General features: G+C 49.5%; 1 protein-coding gene across 1 annotated transcript in view; it reads right to left on the bottom strand.

The window, feature by feature from the left end:
* LOC115084998 (cadherin-9-like) overlaps positions 1-20,807 on the bottom strand; it is a 542,803-nt gene that overhangs the window by 197,054 nt on the left and 324,942 nt on the right. The window contains exon 3 of the mRNA XM_029590504.1: positions 13,504-13,798. Within this exon, the coding sequence (XP_029446364.1) occupies positions 13,504-13,798 (295 nt within the window). The remainder of the gene's footprint in view (positions 1-13,503; positions 13,799-20,807) is intronic.

Below are 20,807 nucleotides of genomic sequence, written 5' to 3'. Positions count from 1 at the left end.
ATGGAGTCCTTTTCTGTTCCATAAATTGCCCCAGACTCCAATATATCCAAAACTTTGCTACAAACACCAAGTTTGGAGCCATGTATTGAATTTATATATATAGTTTAGTCTCTCCCCTTTCCACGAACAGGTAAGTCTTCTGATAAGGCAATAGCCTTCTCCAGAGTTGCGCCAGAGGTGGATCCTTGGGCCGAGGTGGGTTGATGCTACCCGTAGGAAGGATCCTACGGGTGCCTACCGTTGGCAGGCAGAGTGGGCTGATGGACGGAGGCTGGCTGGCGCTTCACCAGTACCAGCCCTCGTTCCCCGTGAGTTGAGCCTTTTGGTACCGGGGACGGCTGGGCTTAGGTGGGCCACCGTATGTCATCGTTGATGGCAAGGCAGAGAGGTCAGCCCAGAGGCAGCAGCAGCAAAGCTGGGAAGTCTGTACTGGACAAGGCGGAGTCCTGGAGACCCGGCACCAATAGAACCAAAGTCAGACAGTGGGCACCCTAGCAAGAACAGGCTGAAGGTGGGAGGTGAATAGGACAAGTCCAGGTGGGAGGTGAATAGGACAAGTCCAGGACGTAGACTGAAGAGGCGTCATAGAGCAAGCTGGAGTCAGGGCCAGTAGCATGTTATAAAATCCAGTGTTGATGCGCACAGAGGGGTGCACAATTGTGCCGAGCAGCCTGCCTCCATTCCCTCCGCCCCCATGCACCTTGCCCTCCCTTCCCCTATCTAACCCGTCCCCCAGCCCTAACTAACCCCCCCTGACCTTTATTGAAGAAGTTATGCCTGCCTCAAGGCAGGCGTAATTTGCGCGCGCTGGCTCTCCATCCCCCAGCCCGGTGGCTGTTCCGGAGGCCTCGGTCCCGCCCCAAAATGCCCCCGAGTCGGCGCCCTGCCCCCGAGTCGGCGCCGTGCCCCCGAGTCGCCATGGCCCTGCCCCCGGAACGCCCATTTTTTCAAGCCCCGGGACTTATGCGCATCCCGAGCCTATGCAAGATAGGCTCAGCGCGCGCAGGGGGAGGTTTTCGGGGGTTGCACGCGTATCTTACACATGCAACCCTTTGAAAATCTACCCCCTAAGGAATTGTCAAATTCCTAAATTAACGTGTTTCCAATTCTTAATCCAGGTGGATTATATAAGAAGAACAAGCCCTGGGGTGGGTGGGTAGAAGGGTGGAGTGAGAGGGAATTAAATAGTGGGCACCTTAGTCTGGTGTGCTCAAGTATTTTTTGAGTTGCTTATTACAAGATGCTCCCCTCCCCCGGGCCCTGACTGTATTGCAAAATGCTTAGAATTGACTCAAAAAAAGAAACCTTACTTTTAAATTCTTAATGTCTCAAATAATTATTACAATAAGCTCTTTTCAAATTCAGCCTTGCTTAAGACACTCTCACCAACATTGCAATTATATAAGTTTTTCTGTCTTAAAGTCAAAGATTTCAAGAAACTGACAGCATATTTATTTTTATTTTATTTATTTATTTATTTAATGTTTTTTGTTATACCGAGTTTCATGACAGGCATCACATCAACCCGGTTTACAATTAACAAAGTGTGAAAGCATAACGTAGCGTAATAAACAATATTCTCAATAAGAACCTTGAACTTTTAAATACAGGGAATCAGAAAAAGGATGTGAGAAAGTTACAATAAAACAGGGAAAAATTAACTTGGAATTGTCAAATATTAATCAGTTTCAGCCAACCAAGTGCCTATTGCCTTCTTAAATCAACCCTGATAAGGTCAACTATGTCCCTCTATCAACAAAGCAGTTATAAAAAAATGTTTGGCTAATAGTTCAGATATCAGAAAAATAAATATTAGATACGCAGCTGACAGAGATCCTTGTGGACAGTTGGAGGAAGCCTACTAATGGACTGGATCAACCTTTCCTGAAAATCTGGAGCCAGTTGGCAACCCTAATCCCTACCCTGTACAACCAGTTCCATTGTCACATATAGGTGCAGATGGCTAAGGCAGAGGGGAGTAGTGTGCACTTCACCAATGATATCTGGACCTCCATGAATTCTACATATGCCTGTCTCTCACTGATGGCACACACTGGTGGGACCTGGCTGAAGCAGGGACAAAGCATCAGGGTGCAGGTGGGCTGTGCTGCAAACCCAGGTGATGGATAGCCCTCATACCTTGTACAATATTCTATCAGCCATAAGGAAGATGCTGGGGAATTGACAGCTAGACCAGAGAGGCAGAAGTCTTCAGGCAGATTTCTTTGTGAAAGAGAGTGAGAAAAAGAAGATAAGGGTGGTGGAAGATGTGGGATATCAGGGAATCCTTTGCTTTGCACATTTGCTGCACTTGGCAGTGAAGAGGGCCCTAGGACTAGAGCACAATGAGCATGGGATTCCAGTCCTAAAAGACCTGATAAAGAAATGCAGGAAAATAGCAGGGCATTTCCATCAAGGCACGAAGGCATTCCATAGTATCTAGAGGTGTGCCATTTGGGGTTTGATTCATTTCATTACATGCCTGTTTATCATGCCCCTTGTGCTCGTATAGGTCATATTAGAAGAAATGCTTTCCCTAATCCTTTTCCATGATGCATGATAGAATTTGACCCATTCCCTCATTTATTACGAGTGGCTAGGAGTTTTTATTCTTGCAATAAATGCAGTCTACTCAGGTGGAGACCCAGACAAATATTACAGCAGGTAGCCCAGCCTTTTTTGATAGATATGAGCCACACTATCTGCTTACAGTCACTTTGAAAACTTCTTTAGGAAATGACATGGCTACTGGAAAACTTCTTATGCATACACACACACACACACACACACACACACACAAACTGGTGTCCGTGCATACTGAATCCATTTTCCACCCACTGAAAATCAAAGAAAGAAAGACTGGTGTTCTATCTGGGGTCAGTGCAGTGGTTACTGGTAAGAATGTGCTTTTATAAAAAATGAAACAAATCTGTGCTCTTGCCAAAAAAATACAAAATGTTTAGGTTATTTGTTTTGGAAAATAGCCTGCACTATTTTTGAATAATGCATGCTAATTGTAAATCGCATGGACTATTTGCAAATAGTGTGTGCTATTTCTCAAAATGAATAAAAAACAAAAAATTCACACCAATGAAACAAAATGAAATGAACCAAAACATTTTTTTTTCTATTTTTCCTAGTCACTGGTTGGAGACACTGAATTGTTCTTGCTTCGAGTTTTTTCATAAATAGACTTGGAAAAAACATGCTCACTGCATTGCAAGTGACAGAGAGAGAGAGAGAGAGAGAGACACTATCTCCTTCTGCCTATTCAATGATACAGTAACTCACTGAACAGACAGAAAATTGCACTTTTTCCTGTTACACAGGAAACAGCACAGACACATTATTTTAAGTTTTTCTTTTCTTTTCTTTCTAAAACATATTTCAACTTTTTTTATTTGGCTCTGAGAAAGAGGTTCCAAAACACAAATTCCCTGTACGTACCAGGATCAGTCCAGACCGTGGGTTATGTCCCCAATCCAGCAGATGGAGTCAGCCCAAAGCTTCGAGGGGGCGTCACCTTAAGTACTACTACCCCCTCTGCAGGAGTTCAGTATCTTCTGACTCCAGCAGATGCGAGTAGTGGAATCTGGGCTTGCTCCCGATTGCCTATAACCTTTTTTTTTTTTTGCGTCCCTTGTTTGGGGCTTTATGCTCTGTAGGTTTGGTTAGCTTGTTTGTTTGGATCAAGTTGTGCTTCAAAAAAAAAAAAAAAACAAAGTTGATTGCTTAATTGGAGAGGCGTGGCTTCCTTATTGTTCTCTGTCTCTCTCTTTCCTCTTTCCCGGCGCTAGTCGTTGCTTCACCGGGGTATGTGAGATTTCTTTTTCGGCTGTTATCTTCTTTTGCAGCTAGGTTGGACGCGGCTGCCGGGGGACCGGCCTCCCAGCGTCTTCGCCCTCTCCCGCGGCCATTTTGCGGCTCCACGTGGGCTGCAGCGGGGAGAGGGGTGATCGTCTTCAGCGGGTCGCGCGGCCAGGAAGGCCCCCCCCGCGGCGCCGTTTTTTTTTGTCTTCGGCGGGTAGCGCAGGCCATCCGGGCCCCCCCCGCAGCGGCGCTCCGTCTCGCGGCCCCCCCCCCGGGATTACCAGGGTGTTCTTGGCTGCCGGGGACTGTTTTCGCTCGCGGTCTCGATGCCGCGGCCGGCGCGTTGCTCGGCCTGCGGCGAGCCTGGATCACGCGTGTCAAGGGAGGGAATCTGTGCTCGGTGCCTCCCCGGGGGGGAAGGCACGTCTCGACCCCTCACTCATCGTCCCCCTCTGGCAGCCTTGCCCGGGCGGCGTGGGCCGGCCCCTCCCCCATTCCTGGCGGGAACGGCGGCCATCTTGCATGCGCTGCGCCCTGAAGGAGCCCAGGCAGCGCGGGGGGACGAGGAAGCTTCAGAGGGCTCTCCCCTGAGGTTACTACCGGAGACAGGCCCGGAGGAATGTCCGCAGGGGCAGGGTCCCCCGGGGCCCCCACCCGCGGAGGTCCCCCCGATTAGGCTGGGGTTTTCCCCGGAGTTTATCCGTCTGATGCACACAGCTTATCTGCAGGACCTGGCTGCGCCCGCGGAACCGCCACCACCCAAGCTACCGCGACCTTCGTCCTCCTATCCGGCCCCCCCCCCCCGCTCCGGCGGGCGTGGGGGCCCCACAGCTCCCCATCCACCCCCGGCTCCCTGTGGGCTCGGGGGGACCTGGGTCGGCCCCAGCTTCCCCTGGATCGGACCCTGCGGCTGCGGGACAAGGGGACTCCACTTCAGAGGGAGAGGATCCACGCACGCTGCGTCTCTTCCAGCAGGAAGAGCTGGATGACCTGATCCCACAAATCATTCAGGGGTTGGACCTCGATCCCCCGCCGGACCCGCCAGCTCCCGTCGCGCCCGCTGTCGTCACCTCCTCAAAGAAGGGAGATCCGGTGCTGGCAGCCCTTCGTCCGAGGGCTCGGGCTTTTCCCATTCACGAGTCGTTCCTGCAGCTTCTCACCAGGGAATGGGATGCCCCGGAAGCTGCTCTGAAGGGCAGCCGCGCCATGGAGAGGCTGTATCCGCTGCCGGAAGATTTTCTGGATCTCATCAAGGTACCCAGGGTGGACTCCGCGGTGTCGGCGGTCACGAAGAGGACGACCATACCGGTGACAGGGGGAGCAGCGTTAAGGGATACGCAGGATCGCAAGTTGGAAGTCTTCCTCAAGCGGGTCTTCGAGGTCTCCGCAGTGGGGCTGCGGGCTGCGATGTGCAGCTCGCTTGCCCAGCGGGCCAGTCTTCTCTGGGTGCAGCTACTGCTCACGTCTCAGGCGTTGCCACCCGAGGAAGCCGCCCAGGCGGATAGGCTGGAAGCTGCGGTGGCATACGGGGCTGACGCCTCCTATGATCTGTTTAGGGTCCTTGCCCTCTGCATGGCCTCGGTGGTGGCGGCACGTCGACTCCTATGGCTACGCAACTGGGCGGCGGACACTTCCTCCAAGTCGAGTCTGGGTTCCCTGCCATTCAGGGGTAAGTTCCTGTTCGGCGAGGATCTGGACCAGATCATCAAGTCTCTGGGGGAAAACGCGGTCCATCGCCTGCCGGAAGACAGATATCGCTCCACCAGGGCTTTTTCGTCCTCCCGGACCACAGCCAGAGCGCAAAGGCGCTACAGGAGTTACAGGCCGGCGGCGTCTCGGCCCTCTGCCCCCAGGTCTCAGCCCTGGTCTCGCTCCTTTCGCGGGCGCCGCCCCGCGCACCCCGCTTCCACGGCGGGACAACCCTCACCCAAGTCCTCTCAATGATGTTCAGCTCGCCCACTCCGCCGTCCCCAAGATTGGGGGGCGGCTGGTGTTCTTCTACGAGGAGTGGGCGCGGATCACCTCGGATCAGTGGGTCTTGGACACCATAGGACGCGGCTATGCTTTGGAGTTTGCCCGCGTTCCGAAGGGTCGGTTCATCTTCTCTCCCTGCGGCTCGGCCATCAAGCGAAGGGCAGTGCAGTTGACGCTGGACAGACTGTGGGAGATAGGCGCCATTGTGCCCGTACCCTCCGGAGAGGTGGGCTCGGGCCATTATTCCATCTACTTCGTGGTACCAAAGAAAGACGGCTCCTTCCGCCCCATACTGGACTTGAAGGAAGTCAACAAATCCCTCAGGGTGATCCGGTTCCGCATGGAAACGCTGTGTTCGGTGATCGCGGCGGTGCACCGAGGGGAGTTCTTGGCCTCCTTGGACATGACGGAGGCCTACCTTCACATCCCCATTCGCCAGGAGCATCATCGTCTTCTACGGTTCAAGATTCTGGATCAGCATTTCCAGTTTGTGGCGCTTCCGTTCGGCCTGGCAACGGCCCCACGCACCTTCACCAAGATCATGGTAGTCGTGGTGGCTGCCCTTCGGAAGGAGGGTATTCTAGTTCATCCTTATTTGGACGACTGGCTCATCCGGGCGAAGTCTTTTCGGCATGGCCAGGCGGCAGTGTCCAGGGTGATAGAGTTTCTGCAGTCCCTGGGATGGGTGGTGAACTTCTCCAAGAGCTCCCTCGTGCCTTCGCAGCGCTTGGACTTCTTGGGGGCGACCTTCGACACCCGTCTGGGCGCGGTTTTTCTACGACAGGACAAGGCACACGTCCTGCGGGAGCACATACAGCGGTTTTCTGCATTACCAGCTCCCACCTCCTGGGACTATCTGCAGCTCCTGGGGGTGATGGGTTCCACCATCAACATGGTTCCTTGGGCATTTGCGCACTTCCGGCCGCTGCAAAGAGCACTTCTATCCCGTTGGAAACCACTTTCGCAGGACTACCAGGTGATACTCCCGCTGCCCCAGTTTTCACGGAGCAGCTTGGACTGGTGGATGGTCCCGGAGAATCTGGCTCGCGGCGTATCCCTCGATCTACCAAATTGGGTAGTGGTAACCACCGACGCCAGTCACGTAGGCTGGGGGGCAGTCTGCGACCGCAGCGCCACGCAGGGGACGTGGTCCACGGAGGAGTCGACGTGGTCCATCAATCGTCTGGAGACCAGAGCGGTCAGGCTGGCACTTCTCCACTTCCTGCCACTCCTTCGGAATCGGGAAGTCAGAGTCTTATCGGACAATGCGACTACGGTGGCCTACATCAACTCACAGGGCGGCACTCGCAGCCCGCAGGTCGCGCTCAAGGCGGCGATGCTGATGCAGTGGGCGGAACGGCATCTGGCCCGTCTGGCGGCCTCGCACATCGCGGGCGTGGACAACGTCCAGGCGGATTTCCTCAGTCGCCAGCTCCTGGATCCCGGAGAGTGGTCCCTCTCCGACGAGGCCATGCAGCTGCTCGTTCGGCGGTGGGGCTCCCCCCACCTGGATCTTATGGCGTCCGCCCAAAACACCAAGGCTCCTCGTTTCTTCAGTCGCTGGAGAGAACGGGGGGTGGAGGGCGTCGATGCTCTCGCGCTCCCGTGGCCGGCCGATCTGCTTCTATACGCGTTCCCCCCGTGGCCACTGGTGGGAAGGCTACTACGACGGATAGAGGCTCATCGAGGGACTGTCATCTTCGTCGTGCCAGAGTGGCCAAGACGACCTTGGTTTGCGGACCTCCTTCACCTAGTAATCGACGGACCCATCCGGCTGGGACATCTGCCCCGCCTCCTACACCAGGGACCGGTATTTTTCGACCAGGCAGAACTCTTCTGTCTTGCGGCCTGGCTTTTGAGAGGCGTTGCCTTCGACGACGGGGATACCCGGAGGCGGTAGTGTCCACGCTGCTGCATTCTCGGAAGACTTCGACGTCGGTGGCCTATGTGCGAGTCTGGAAGGTGTTCAAGCTGTGGTGTACCGGCCTGAACACAAGACCCTCGGAGGCGTCTGTCCCTCAGATCCTCCAGTTCCTACAAGCGGGGGTGGACAAGGGGCTCGCTTACAACTCACTTCGGGTTCAAGTGGCTGCTTTTGGCTCCCTCCTGCGTGACGGAGGATCTCTGTGGCAACACCCGGACATCGCCCGTTTTCTCAAGGGGGTCAAGCATTTGCGGCCTCCATTGCGGGACCCTTGTCCCTCTTGGAGTCTCAATCTGGTACTGCGTTCCATGTCAGGACCTCCATTTGAACCACTGCGGAATGCGACGATCAAGGATCTCACTCTCAAGGCTGTGTTCCTGGTGGCCATCTGCTCCGCTCGGCGTATTTCGGAGCTGCAGGCTCTGTCGTGTAGAGAGCCTTATCTTCGGTTCTCCGATTCGGGAGTTTCACTTCGTACTGTGCCCTCCTTCCTTCCGAAGGTGGTGTCCGCGTTCCATGTGAATCAGACGGTGGAACTTCCATCTTTCTCTTCGTCGGAGCCACGGTCTCTCCGTCTCCTTGACGTCAAGCGCACTCTGCGGCTCTACCTGGAGGCTACGAATGATTTCCGGACTTCTGACCATCTCTTCGTCCTTTGGTCCGGTCCCCGGAAGGGATCTCAGGCCTCGAAGACGACCATTGCCAGATGGCTGAAGGCCGGCATTGCCGCCTCCTACATTGGGGTGGGGCGGACTCCCCCACCTGGCATTGTAGCGCATTCTACACGCTCTCAGGCGACCTCCTGGGCGGAGAGCCGCTCGGTATCTTCGCAAGAAATCTGTAGAGCGGCCACCTGGAAATCGTTGCACACGTTCTCGAGACACTATAGATTACAACTCGCCTCGTCCGTCCATGGACACTTTGGCAAACAGGTTCTACGAGCAGGCCTCGCAGGACCCCACCCAGGTTAGGGAAGCTTGGGTACATCCCACGGTCTGGACTGATCCTGGTACGTACAGGGAAAAGAAAATTATTACTTACCTGCTAATTTTCGTTCCTGTAGTACCATGGATCAGTCCAGACGCCCACCGCTTTTGGGTTCTACTCCTGCTCGGCTGTATGTGGATGCTGATTCTGTTCAGCTGTTCCTCCTGTTACAGTAGTGCCCTTGCTGCTGTTGTTTTTACGTGTTTCCAGTTTTTGTCACTGCTTGTCACCGTTCTCTTGGAGGTGGACACGCCATGTTCGTGCCCTCCCACCCGTTGGTGGGACGGTTCCAGTTTCCTCTATTAACATTCAGCGGCTTATTGTTGCCGTCTTGTTTCAACTTGATCCAAGCAGGGGGTTTCGGTTTACTCGGGCTTTGATATACTCGATACTGAACTCCTGCAGAGGGGGTAGTAGTACTTAAGGTGACGCCCCCTCGAAGCTTTGGGCTGACTCCATCTGCTGGATTGGGGACATAACCCACGGTCTGGACTGATCCATGGTACTACAGGAACGAAAATTAGCAGGTAAGTAATAATTTTCTTGTCTCTGCTTAAAATCAAGAAGACAAATGAGGAAACAAATTAATGACTTCCCAAAGCTGTAGGCTCCTTTCAGTTTCAAGTGCCTGCTGGGATAAGCTGGTTAAACAAATGTGTGATTTTGATTGATCCTGCTCTTCCCTTGTTCCTTTCAACCCTGGCTCCTTAGGTCTAACTAAGAGAGTGTGTGTGTGTGTGTGTGTGTTGGGGGGGGGGGGGGGGGTGGCGGGACCCTCACAGTACTGCTTGCTCCATAGACTTAAATGGGAATCTAAAAATAAATGAAAATAACTTTTTTGTTTTTGTTTCAAGGGTACTGACTATTCCTATTTTTTTTTCAATGAAACATAACAAAAATGCCTTCTTTCTTTTCAGATCATCCATTTATATGAAACAAATGCATATCCCTACATAGCACTTTCAGGTAATATTATATATTTATAATAATATTGTTTATTGGACATGGGGGACTGTAGACTAAAACACACTTAATAGTGTTTAAAGGTCCATATTCAAAGTCATTTAGCCCAATAACTCACAACTTATCCAACTAAGGGGGTCATTTTTTATAGCTTATTGTGTGCGATAAGCGGCTATCGCACGCGAAAAGTCCCTTTTCGCATGTGATAGCTTGCCAGGGTGGAGTCAGGGCGGTGAGGAGGCAGACGCTGCAATATCTTCGCTGGCGGCGATAAGGTAAGCACCGATATTGTCGCCAGTAGCGGGCCCAATAGCGCCACCTTTCACAGTGGCGCTATTGGATGCGAAAGCCGGCAGCCATAACACCGTGGTGGTACGATGGCCACCGGCTTTCGCAGGCCCTTCCCCCCTGTCCCCTGGTGTTCGCTGGATTCACCATTCTGCTTTAGAATGGTGAATCCAGGCCTAAATGGCACTGTTTGAATATTGGGTAACTTATTTGGCTAAATTATATCTGGATATGTCATTATCCAACTATAATTTACTTGGATTAAAAAAAAAAAAAAAAAAGCATTCATGTGACACTCCAGGGTGAGTCTAAGTTATCCATCTAACGGCTCGATACAGTAAGGCCGCGGTAAAAACAGTGCGGCAGTGTCAGGCGCACCCTTCCTCCCCGCACGCACAGTTCTCTTCACTAACTCCCTGATACTCTCCTCTAATCGCATGCAAATGCATGCCGCGGCTGTGAAGCGTTAGGGAAGGGTTATGCCCGCGCAACCCATTTTACTGTATAGGCGCTGTAACAGCGCCTATACAGTAACCTGGGTGCGCTGGTACCTGTCATTTCAAATGACATTTGAAATGACAGGTACCAGGAAGTGTAAAAAAGTGTAAAAAGTGTAAAAAGTGTAAAAAACAAGAAACCTGTGTGTTATATAAAAAAATAAAACAATTTTAAATACCTGTCGGAGGGCCGTGGGTCCAGGCTTCCGGTGGGCGGCGGGCAGCCATCAGCGGCATCCGGTAGTCCCTTCTCCCTTCCTCCCTCCCTCCCCTGCCTGGATGAGCGCCAAAATCGCACGGGCGGGTCGGCAGCGGGGGGGCGGCAGCAGGATCCGGGAGTGGCAGGGGCAGCGAGATCCGGGGGGCGAGTAGCGGCAGCGTGTTCGATCGGGCAGGTAGGTGGGAAAAAAAGATGGCCGCCTGCACGGGGGAAAGCTGCAATTGGCCGCTGAAGACGTGACGTCACACCCCGTGACGCCAAACGTCGTGACGTCACGTCTTCAGCGGCCAATTGCACGATTTTCCCGTGCAGGCGGCCATCTTTATTTTGCCACCTACCTGCCTGCCCGATCGAACACGCTGCCGCTACTCTCCCCCCGGATCTCGCTGCTGCCCCTGGATCCTGCTGCCGCTGCCCCCCCAGACCCCGCTGCCGCTGCCCCCCCGGACCCCGCTGCTGCCTACCCGCCGCTCCCGGATCCTGCTGCCGCCCCCCCCCCCCTCCCCCCCCGCTGCCGACCCGCCCGTGCAATTTTGGCGCTCATCTAGGCAGGGGAGGGAGGGAGGAAGGGAGAAGGGACTACCGGATGCCGCTGATGGCTGCCTGCCGCCCGCCTGGACCCACGGCCCTCCGACAGGTATTTAAAATTGTTTTATTTTTTTATATAACACACAGGTTTTTTGTTTTTTACACTTTATACACTTTTTACACTTTTTACACTTACCGTAGCAGGCCCGAGCCTTGCTACTTTTTCGTTTGTTTTTTTTTTGCTTCGGGAGGAGGGGACCGGACGGGGCTGCAGGAGACCGGACGGGACCAGGGCGGGTAAGCTGTTTTTACACTACACTACACTACACTAACTCCTACTAGGGGGAGGCGGTAAACTAGCAGGTTAAGGCCGCGGCAGAACAGCGGGTTACGGAGGAGATAATATCAGCGCCCGTTACAGTATCGCAGGGGAATAGCTAATTCCTTCATTATACAGCTTTTTCGTTCATTTACATGCTGGGTGCGGAAAGGGTTTAGGAAAGGGTTTAGGAAGCGCTAAGGACGCGTGAAACTGGAGACTGTATCGCTGGATGGCCTTACTCGTCTGTATTGTGTGCTCCCAGCACGTTACAGACCGGGAATCTTTAACTCAACGTTACTGTATCGACCTGTAACTTAGTTACACCTGAAAATTGGTTAAGTTAGCCGGATAACTTTAGACCTTATGGGGCGGATTTTCAGAGCCCTGCTTGCCTAAATCCGCCCAAAACCGGGCGGATTTAGGCGAGCAGGGCCTTGCGCGCCGGTGAGCCTATTTTACATAGGCTCACCAGCGCGCGCAGAGCCCCGGGACTCGCGTAAGTCCCGGGGTTCTCCGAGGGGGCGTGTCGGGGGCGTGTCGGGGGCATGTCGGGGGCAGGCCCGGTCGTCGCGGCGTTTAGGGGGCGTGTCGGCAGCATTTTGGGGGCGGGTACGGGGGCATGGCTACGGCCTGGGGCGGTCCGGGGGCGTGGCCGCGCCCTCCGTACCCACCCCCAGGTCGCGTCCCGGCGCGCAACAGGCCCGCTGGCGCGCGGGGATTTACTTCTCCCTCCGGGAGGCATAAATCCCCGGAGAAAGGTAAGGGGGGGGGTGTAGACAGGGCCGGGCGGGTGGGTTAGGTAGAGGAAGGGAGGGGAAGGTGAGGGGAGGGCGTTAGAGGATTCCCTCCAAGGCTGCTCTGATTTCGGAGCGGCCTTGGAGGGAACGGGGGTAGGCTGCGCGGCTCGGCGCGCGCCGGCTATACAGAATTCATAGCCTTGCGCGCGCTGATCCCGGATTTTAGTGGATACGCGCGGCTCTGCGCGTATCTACTAAAATCCCGCGTACTTTTGCTTGCGCCTGATGCGCCAGCAAAAGTACGCCTGTTCGCGTTTTTTGAAAATCTACCCCTAAGAGAACATAAGAACATAAGACTTGCCTTACTGGGTTAGACCAAAGGTCCATGAAGCCCATTATCCTGTTTCCAACAGTGGTCATTCCAGGTCACAAGTACCTGGTAAAATCCCAAGGGGTGACAGATTCCAAGCTGCTTATCCCAGGGATAGCAGTGGATCTCCCCCATGTCCACCTTAAGAATTGTTTATGGACTTTTCCTCCAGAAACTTGTCCAAATCATGCTGGATAGCTTTCCACTTAACAGGATATTTTCAAAGAAATCTGGTTAAGTGGTGTTGTTAAATTTTTAAAAAGTGTCTTTTGGGACTGCAGTCCAATTACCACCCACCTCCCTATTATCATACATAGCACTTCCAGGCCAAGCTCTCTCTACCCCACAAACCTTTCCAATGTTAAGAAATTGTTGCAGTCTGCAGTTCAATGCCCCCTCATTGCTCTTCACATTCTTTGTATAGACAAAGAAAGAAAGGGAGAAAGCTGATTATATTTTCACTAAAAAGAATGAAAAATTTAAGAGACTTTGGAGTACATTTACCTGAAATGTCAAATAATTTATAATAATAATAATATTCTGAATATTATTATTATTCTAGTATCCATATCAGTTTGAATAAGAATACAGTCCTCTATCAGATTATTCCAAATAAAAGAACAATAATATTTGACCTACAAATAAAAATATGAGGAAACTTTCAGTAAAGAATTTTGCTAGGATAAAACAGAAGAAACATCCTAATTAACAAAAGGCTGTCAAAAATAGGCATTGCTTTTATCTACCAAAGAATAAACCAAGTAAATCATTTTAATTCCAAAGATTGACATTATTTAATGACCATACAAAAAATAGCATTTGTTGTTAAACCTGACATGTAAATACACCTTCTAATTTTTGCAGAAAGATAAGTTATACCTACCAACTTCTGACAGTTCTGGAACGTTAGCAGTGTAAATCTCCTTTGTAAATTTTGGTTCATTGTCATTGATGTCGTGGATTTTAATGATAAACTCAGATTCAGGCTCCACTGCTCTGCCAGTCCTTTTGTCTATAGCCTTGGCACGTAGCACATACAGGGACTTTTCTTCTCTGTCCAATTTTTTTGCAGCATGAATATCTCCGGTATTTTCATCTATAACGAACAGACTGCCAGCCCCATCTCCTGATAATATGTATTTTAAATTTCCATCTCCTTTATCTTGGTCAGTGTGTAGCTTCAAGGAATCAAGAGAAAAGAATTTTTTTAATAGATGTATTGTTATTATGAATTTTACCAAATACGAATAAGATATTATGAATTGTAACTGTAATTGGGGTTAGTAGTGGTTATCTTCCTTCTCACTGTAGAAAAATAATGGCAATTTGACACTCAGCTACCCTTTAAAATTATCTAAACAAATTCAGAAGGACATTAGAGGAGCTTATAGATAAGACAGAAGCATTTAATGTTAACTAAATGATAACAGAAATGGTACAGTGATTCTTGTAACATTAAATCGAAAAAAATATCAAAGATGAATTTGTGCTGATGATGAGAGAGAGGTCATAGTCACATACAATTATTCCCTGCAAGATAAAAGTGTTCATTTGGAAAAATAGATTTGGTCTATTTTTAAATTATAGAACTGGCACAATCATCATAAAAGAAGTAACAAACAAAAGCCGTGATCATCTTAACATTAACAGATTGAGTTGGTTATGTAAAATCAGAATTATTTAAAACTTAATCTAGTGGTCTACTTACAAATGTTTATTAATGTCAATGAAAGTATTAACATGTTAAACATATTTTAACAGGGTATCACTTGCATAATTTAACACATTTCAGTGCTCTAGTCCATGTTAGCCATTGTTAATGTTAACTAATACAAAACAATTGAATTGAGCTACTTCACATACAAATGAATGCAGAGTGGCTCATTAATATTAGAATGGGTCAGTAGAGTTTGTGTTTAATGATTCAATTTGTGTTAATTCCCCAGTAATACTTAAATTAAACTATTCCTCTTAAGATTCATTTGGAGTTAGGCTTGGCAGGCTAACTTGCTGCTGATGTGGCTGGCCTCACATTAACCTAAGCCCAAGACAGAACGACCATGTGAGGCTAACTAATGAAAGTTAGGATTTTGGAGGCTTCGAGGCAGGAGAGAGCTGTGAGGACTCTTTTCTATATCTTTATTTGGAACCCTTCAGATGGATAGGTGGCGTGGGGTTTTGGGGGGTTACCTAGATGGATGAAGGAGGCAAGGCTGATTAGCTGTGTAGGGACCTTAAGATTGACTTAGGGGTGGGAGATTGGTGATAACTCAGGCCAAGCAAGAGGCCTTTTTTCTTCATCTGGGAGTAGAGGGAAGAATCATGGCACATGACCCTTTAATATTTTTGGATTCAGAGAAAAGAGAAAAAAGGATCAGCCAACAAGGCACTCTCTTTCTTGGACTCAAGGAGGGTCATGGAACAAGACCCCCCTTCTTGTTTAGGTAGTATGGGTGATTGGGACATAAAGCACCTTCTATCCTGGATTTCAGTGGATAGGGAATAATTGGGTCACAAGGCTTCTTCTTTCTTAGACTCAGGGGTGAGGGTTGGTATAATCTGAGCCTCTAGTAGAGCTGGTGTTACCACTATTGGTAGGTACACACATGTGTTACTGGTAATGGCATCACCCATTGATAACAATGGATTTACTAAAGTTTTCATGACCTTTATTAATCTGATATTAAATTTCCAGCTAACAGCACATTGAAATTGGCAGGTTAATAACTATTTTTAATGTAGAATAGTAACTATACCCCTTAGTGTATAGTTGTAGTGACCATATTGGTCTTGAAGAAAACTGAAGTCTTCATATAGTGTGATCATTTTTAAACCACCAACAAAAATTATTTTTAAGCTTTGGAAACCTCACATGTAAAGAAGAGGCCTGTGATATCTCCATGTATTATTTGTTGGTCATTTAAAAGCTATCACCTACAAAGACAAAAGCTTATTTAAAAATTCTAAGGGGCGGATTTTAAAAGGCCTGCGCGCGCTGGCGCGCCTATTTTGCATAGGCCGCCGGCGCGTGTAAAGCCCCGGGATGCGCGTAAGTCCCGGGGCTTTCGAAAAGGGGCGGGAGGGGGCGTGTCCGGGGCGTTCCCAAAACAACGCGGCATTTCTGGGGCGTGCCGCAGCGTTTCGGGGGCGGGCCCGGGGGCGTGGTGCCAGCCCGGGGGCGTGGTCGAGGCCTCCGGACCAGCCCCTGGGACCGGAGGACAGAGCGGGGCTGCCGGCCGGCGCGCGCAAAGTTAGGGGGGGGTTTAGAGAGGGCCGGGGGGGTGAGTTAGGTAGGGGAAGGGAGGGGAAGTTGGGGGGAGGGCGAAGGAAAGTTCCCTCCGAGGCCGCTCCGAAATCGGAGCGGCCTCGGAGGGAACAGACAGTGCGCGCTGGGCTCGGCGCACGCAGGTTGCACAAATGTGCACCCCCTTGCGCGTGCCGACTCCGGATTTTATAAGATACGCGCGGCTACGTGCATATCTTATAAAATCCAGTGTACTTTGTTCGCGCTCGTGTATTTTTTAAAGATCTACCCCTAATTGAATAAAGAACACTTAGTTTTATTCTTTCAGAAATATCTCCAAATCAGTTAAAAAAAATTTTTACCCTGCAAATATGTAGTATTTTTCAACAACAGGAGATCATATCAGGTTAACTGGCTAATAATCACAGTAGTTAATAAAGCTGAAACAAACTATTTGAGGTGTCTTAAGATCAATGGCATATAAGTACATAGAAATGATTCAGCAAAATCAAAGGTGAAGTAATAGGGAATATTTTCAAAGCTATCATTTTTTACATTCATGCTTTAAAACAAATGGTAATGACACAAAGGGCCTAGATCCACCAAGTAAAGAATGCATAACAAATTCTACCCCAGAACAGCACAGCATGGTGATCATTTATCATTTTGTCACTGTGCATGCAAGTTTTTCTTCTATTTAGCACTGGTATGAGCATTTTAATCACAGATGAATGCAGCATCGTTCAATGCTAAAATACTGAGGATGATCTCATTGAAGAGCATCAAATAGTGCAAGCAAACTACCAAGTGGTCAAGAAAAGAGATACTGTTCCCATGGAGAGGAAAGACATTTGAGAAGTGAACAATATGTTTGCTCTGGGACACAACCGGACACAACCGGAACTTTTGGCCAGCTTGGGGGGGCCTCCTGACCCCCCCAAGCTGGCCAAAAGTTCCGGTTGTGTCCAACGAGGGTCCCGGAGCGAACGCGCGGGGAATCACGTGACGTCCGCGTCACTCCGACGTGACGCCGACGTCACGTGCTCCTCGCAAAGGAGTATAGAAATGGCGTCCTGACTCTCCGCTGGACCACCAGGGAGTTTTGGTAAGTCTTGGGGGGGGGATTAAGGAGGGTGAGGGGTTTAAATTTTTATTTAGGGAACCGGTGCACGTATGGACATAGACTCAACTTATGGAATTCTACATATGTCCATATTGACCAAAATTGACTCCCCCCCCCCTTTCGACTTATGGACTTATGAACATAAACTTTTTGTCTGCACATCCCTACAATATGGTCCTTATATGTTCAGATTTATAAGGCAAGCTTCAACATTGAAAGAACATTTTTTTAGAGGCTCTAATTTACTCTTAGTTTTTGTAAGCGGCATTAAAGAGGAATCCCTGCATCAATATTTATGTATTTATTTATTTATGTATGTATGTGTTTTATATATTTTATATACCATTATTCCATTTGAAAATCACTAGTTCATAATGGCGTGCAGGTTTGACATTCATAAATAAATAATGAGAACAGAGATAGACGTACGTATCAGTAGTAAAATAGGGGAACATTTAGGGGTAGATTTAAAGAAGTGCCTCCCTTCAGGCAGGCGGAAGTTGCGCGCGCCGGCAGCCTGTCGGCCCTGATCATCCGACACAGCAGTAATGGCTGCTGTGTCGGAGGCCTCTGGCACCACCCCCACCCCGTCCCCAGTCCGCCCCACCCTGCCAACACCCCACCCCCGGACCGCCCGTTTTTGCGAGCCCTGGGACTTACACGTGTCCTGGGGCTTTACACGGGCTCGGTGTGCATAACCCCCCCTATGCACGTAAATCCTCTGGATTTACGCAAGTAGGGCTTTTAAAATCTGGCCCTTAGTGAGAAAGGGTGCATTTCAAAAGCAGAAACGATTAGGGAAACATAATTGGGTTATAGAGGGGTTAGGGGCGGGGATTTTTTTTTTTTTTTTAGAATTACCATTATGTGACAATTTGTACCTCTGCTGCCCAGTTTTACATTCTTGTTCATTGTCTGCTGAGTTGGAATTAAGGGTGTGAAATAACTGACTGAAAATCAAATCTTGTGTAGAAATAAGTATAATTACTATAATGTAACTGACCATGGACTTTTCTCTCTCATGCACTGTAGAATAGACTTGGCTTGCTTTTTTTTTCATATTTATTTTTGCTGTTACAGCATTGGTGCATGCTTGATGATGTTTTACTCTGTGTTGGTATGTATGTATCTGATTTTCATATACTTCAAACTTCAGAGTGGATTACGTTCAGTAAGAAAGAGTGAGAAAGAGAGAACTGTAATAAGGAGACTAGGACTCTCTCTGTATATATCTAGCACTGTAGATGAACAATTTCAGCTCAGGGTGAGTTTGGAGGGTGGTGCCTCTGTCATTGAACAAATCAACTCATCTTGTAACTTTCGTCAATTCAAAAGATAGAAATTCCTCAGTGATTGCAAATTTACAGTTAGTTCCACCACCCCTCAAACCCACCCTGAGTTGACTGTGTCCATTTACAGTGCTAGATATATATACAGTTCTATTCTCAGTATTACAGTGTTCTCTCTCTCTCTCTCACTCTTACTCTCTCTCTCTCTCTCTCCCTTGCTATCAGGTTGAGCCAGAAAAATAGATTTATCTCAACATTCAGTAGGCAGAGACCACTTATATTTGCAATTATCGACCTCCACTTTCATCCAGAAACTGATGTTACATGGGTATCATTCACCTTCTCTATCTGTAATATATCTTTTTCTAGCTCAGTGCAGGAGTAATTCAAGCTGGCCTGCTTTTCCTATCGCATTTTTTCAGTTATTTTCTATGGAAGGAAAAATGTATCCAGACATGTAACTATCTGTTACACAGACCTTGTTTAGTAGAACTCTCCATGCTGAGGGAGAGAGACAGATAGACAGACTGTGCATAATGCTAGTGGTGTCCCAACAGACTAGCAGATGGTGTAATGCAGTTAAAGGGTAGATCTCTGTGGAGTTAGTATGGTTTGCACAGACAGACATAAATTTGCTGCACTACAAGCTCCACCTGTTTGATGCTATTACTGTCTGTATTTGTGCCTGCTGAGGCCACTTAGACTCAGTTAGTGGTTTTTATCACTCTGACTTTGGCATGCAGTCAAAGCCAGCCTGATTCTCTATCCCTGTGCAACAAACAACAGGACTGGTGAGATGAGGAGGCACTGCCACAACAGTCATACTCAGCAGGATGCAACACTTTTCCTGGTCAGAGAATGCTGCTTAGCAGGCAGCCCATATCTCCATATAAAGTGCAGGTTATGCCAGTCCTCCCCAGTCAGAATTACTTTTCTATGATAGTTTCCTGATTGGGTGCAACTGCACATTTTTTTTTTACCTCCACCACTGGCACTGATGCTAGGCATGGAGAAGGATTCTCTGTACTGGGATATGGGAACATCATTAACTACCACACATTGGGGCGGATTTTAAGAGCCCTGCTCGCCTAAATCCACCCAAATCCGGGCGGATTTAGGCGAGCAGGGCCCTGCGCGCCGGTGAGCCTATTTTACATAGGCTCACTGGCGCGCCTATGTGAGCCTATTTTAAATAGGCTCACATAGGCTCACTGGCCCGAACCGCGCGGCGTTTTCGGGGCGTGTCGGGAGCGTTCCGGGGGCGGGCCCGGGGGCGTGGCTATGGCCCGGGGCGGTCCGGGGGCGTGGCTGCACCCTCCGGACCCGCCCCCAGGTCGCGTCCCGGCACGCTAGCGGCCCGCTGGCGCGCGGGGATTTACGTCTCCCTCCGGGAGGCGTAAATCCCCCGACAAAGGTAAGGGGGGGTTTAGACAGGGCCGGGCGGGTGGGTTAGGTAGGGGAAGGGAGGGGAAGGTGAGGGGAGGGCAAAAGAAAGTTCCCTCCGAGGCCGCTACGATTTCGGAGCGGCCTCGGAGGGAACGGGGGTAGGCTGCGCGGCTCGGTGCACGCCGGCTATACAGAATTGATAGCCTTGCGCGCGCCGATCCAGGATTTTAGCAGCTATGCGCGTATCTACTAAAATCCCGCGTACTTTTGCTTGCACCTGATGCGCCAGCAAAAGTACGCCAAATCGCGCGGTTTGAAAATCTACCCCATTGTGCTTTTATTGGGACCTGTCATAGAGCCCCATCTTTCCACTGGCAGGAATAGCAGTAACCTCCTACGACAATGCTACCTATAATGTGCAATTAAATCTATTATGCCTAAGAATGTGCCTTTCCGGTGGCAATCTGGTGGCATGCTCAGAATCTTCAGCATGGTCATGATACTACCTTCTCCCTCAATTTCTCCTTGCTTTCTTCTGTATCTTTTTTTCTCCTCCTCATCCTTCCTTTCAGCTCTATCTCCACCAACTCAGCCTCCTCCATGTCCTCTTCCATCTCAGCCATCTACTGAATTACCAGTGAAACTGGCAAAGTCTGCCCAATCAGCTCAGCAGCTACCTCCTTCTAAACAGGAACAGTACCTGCTGCTGCTGGTTGCAAAATCAAGGTGATTGAGAGACAATGGCCATCAGCATTCCCTCTCCTGTACTTCCTAGTACTCTTACTGCTACTACTAAACTTTTATATTGAACTCTGAGGTGTACACTAGAGATGTGCATTTCTTTAAAACGAATACATGATTCTAACAGAAATGGCCCATTATCATTTCAGTTCATTATCAAACTCTGAAAAGTTATTTTAAAGGGTCCAAAAAAAAAAAGATATCCGGTGCATTCAGTAGGCAGAGACCACTTACATTTGCCATTATGGAACTTCAATTCCAACAACAAACTGATATTCACCCACATACTTACATCAGTATTATTTACTTTCTCTATCCCTAATATATCTTTCTCAGCTCAGTGCAGGAGTAATTCAAGCTGCTCTGCTTTTTCTCTCATTGTTTCAGTGTGTCCCGCCTGACCG

Source organism: Rhinatrema bivittatum, chromosome 2 (genome assembly GCF_901001135.1).
Source record: "Rhinatrema bivittatum chromosome 2, aRhiBiv1.1, whole genome shotgun sequence".
NCBI classification, from domain to species: Eukaryota; Metazoa; Chordata; class Amphibia; order Gymnophiona; family Rhinatrematidae; genus Rhinatrema; species Rhinatrema bivittatum.
This window is presented reverse-complemented; position numbering and strand designations above follow the sequence as displayed.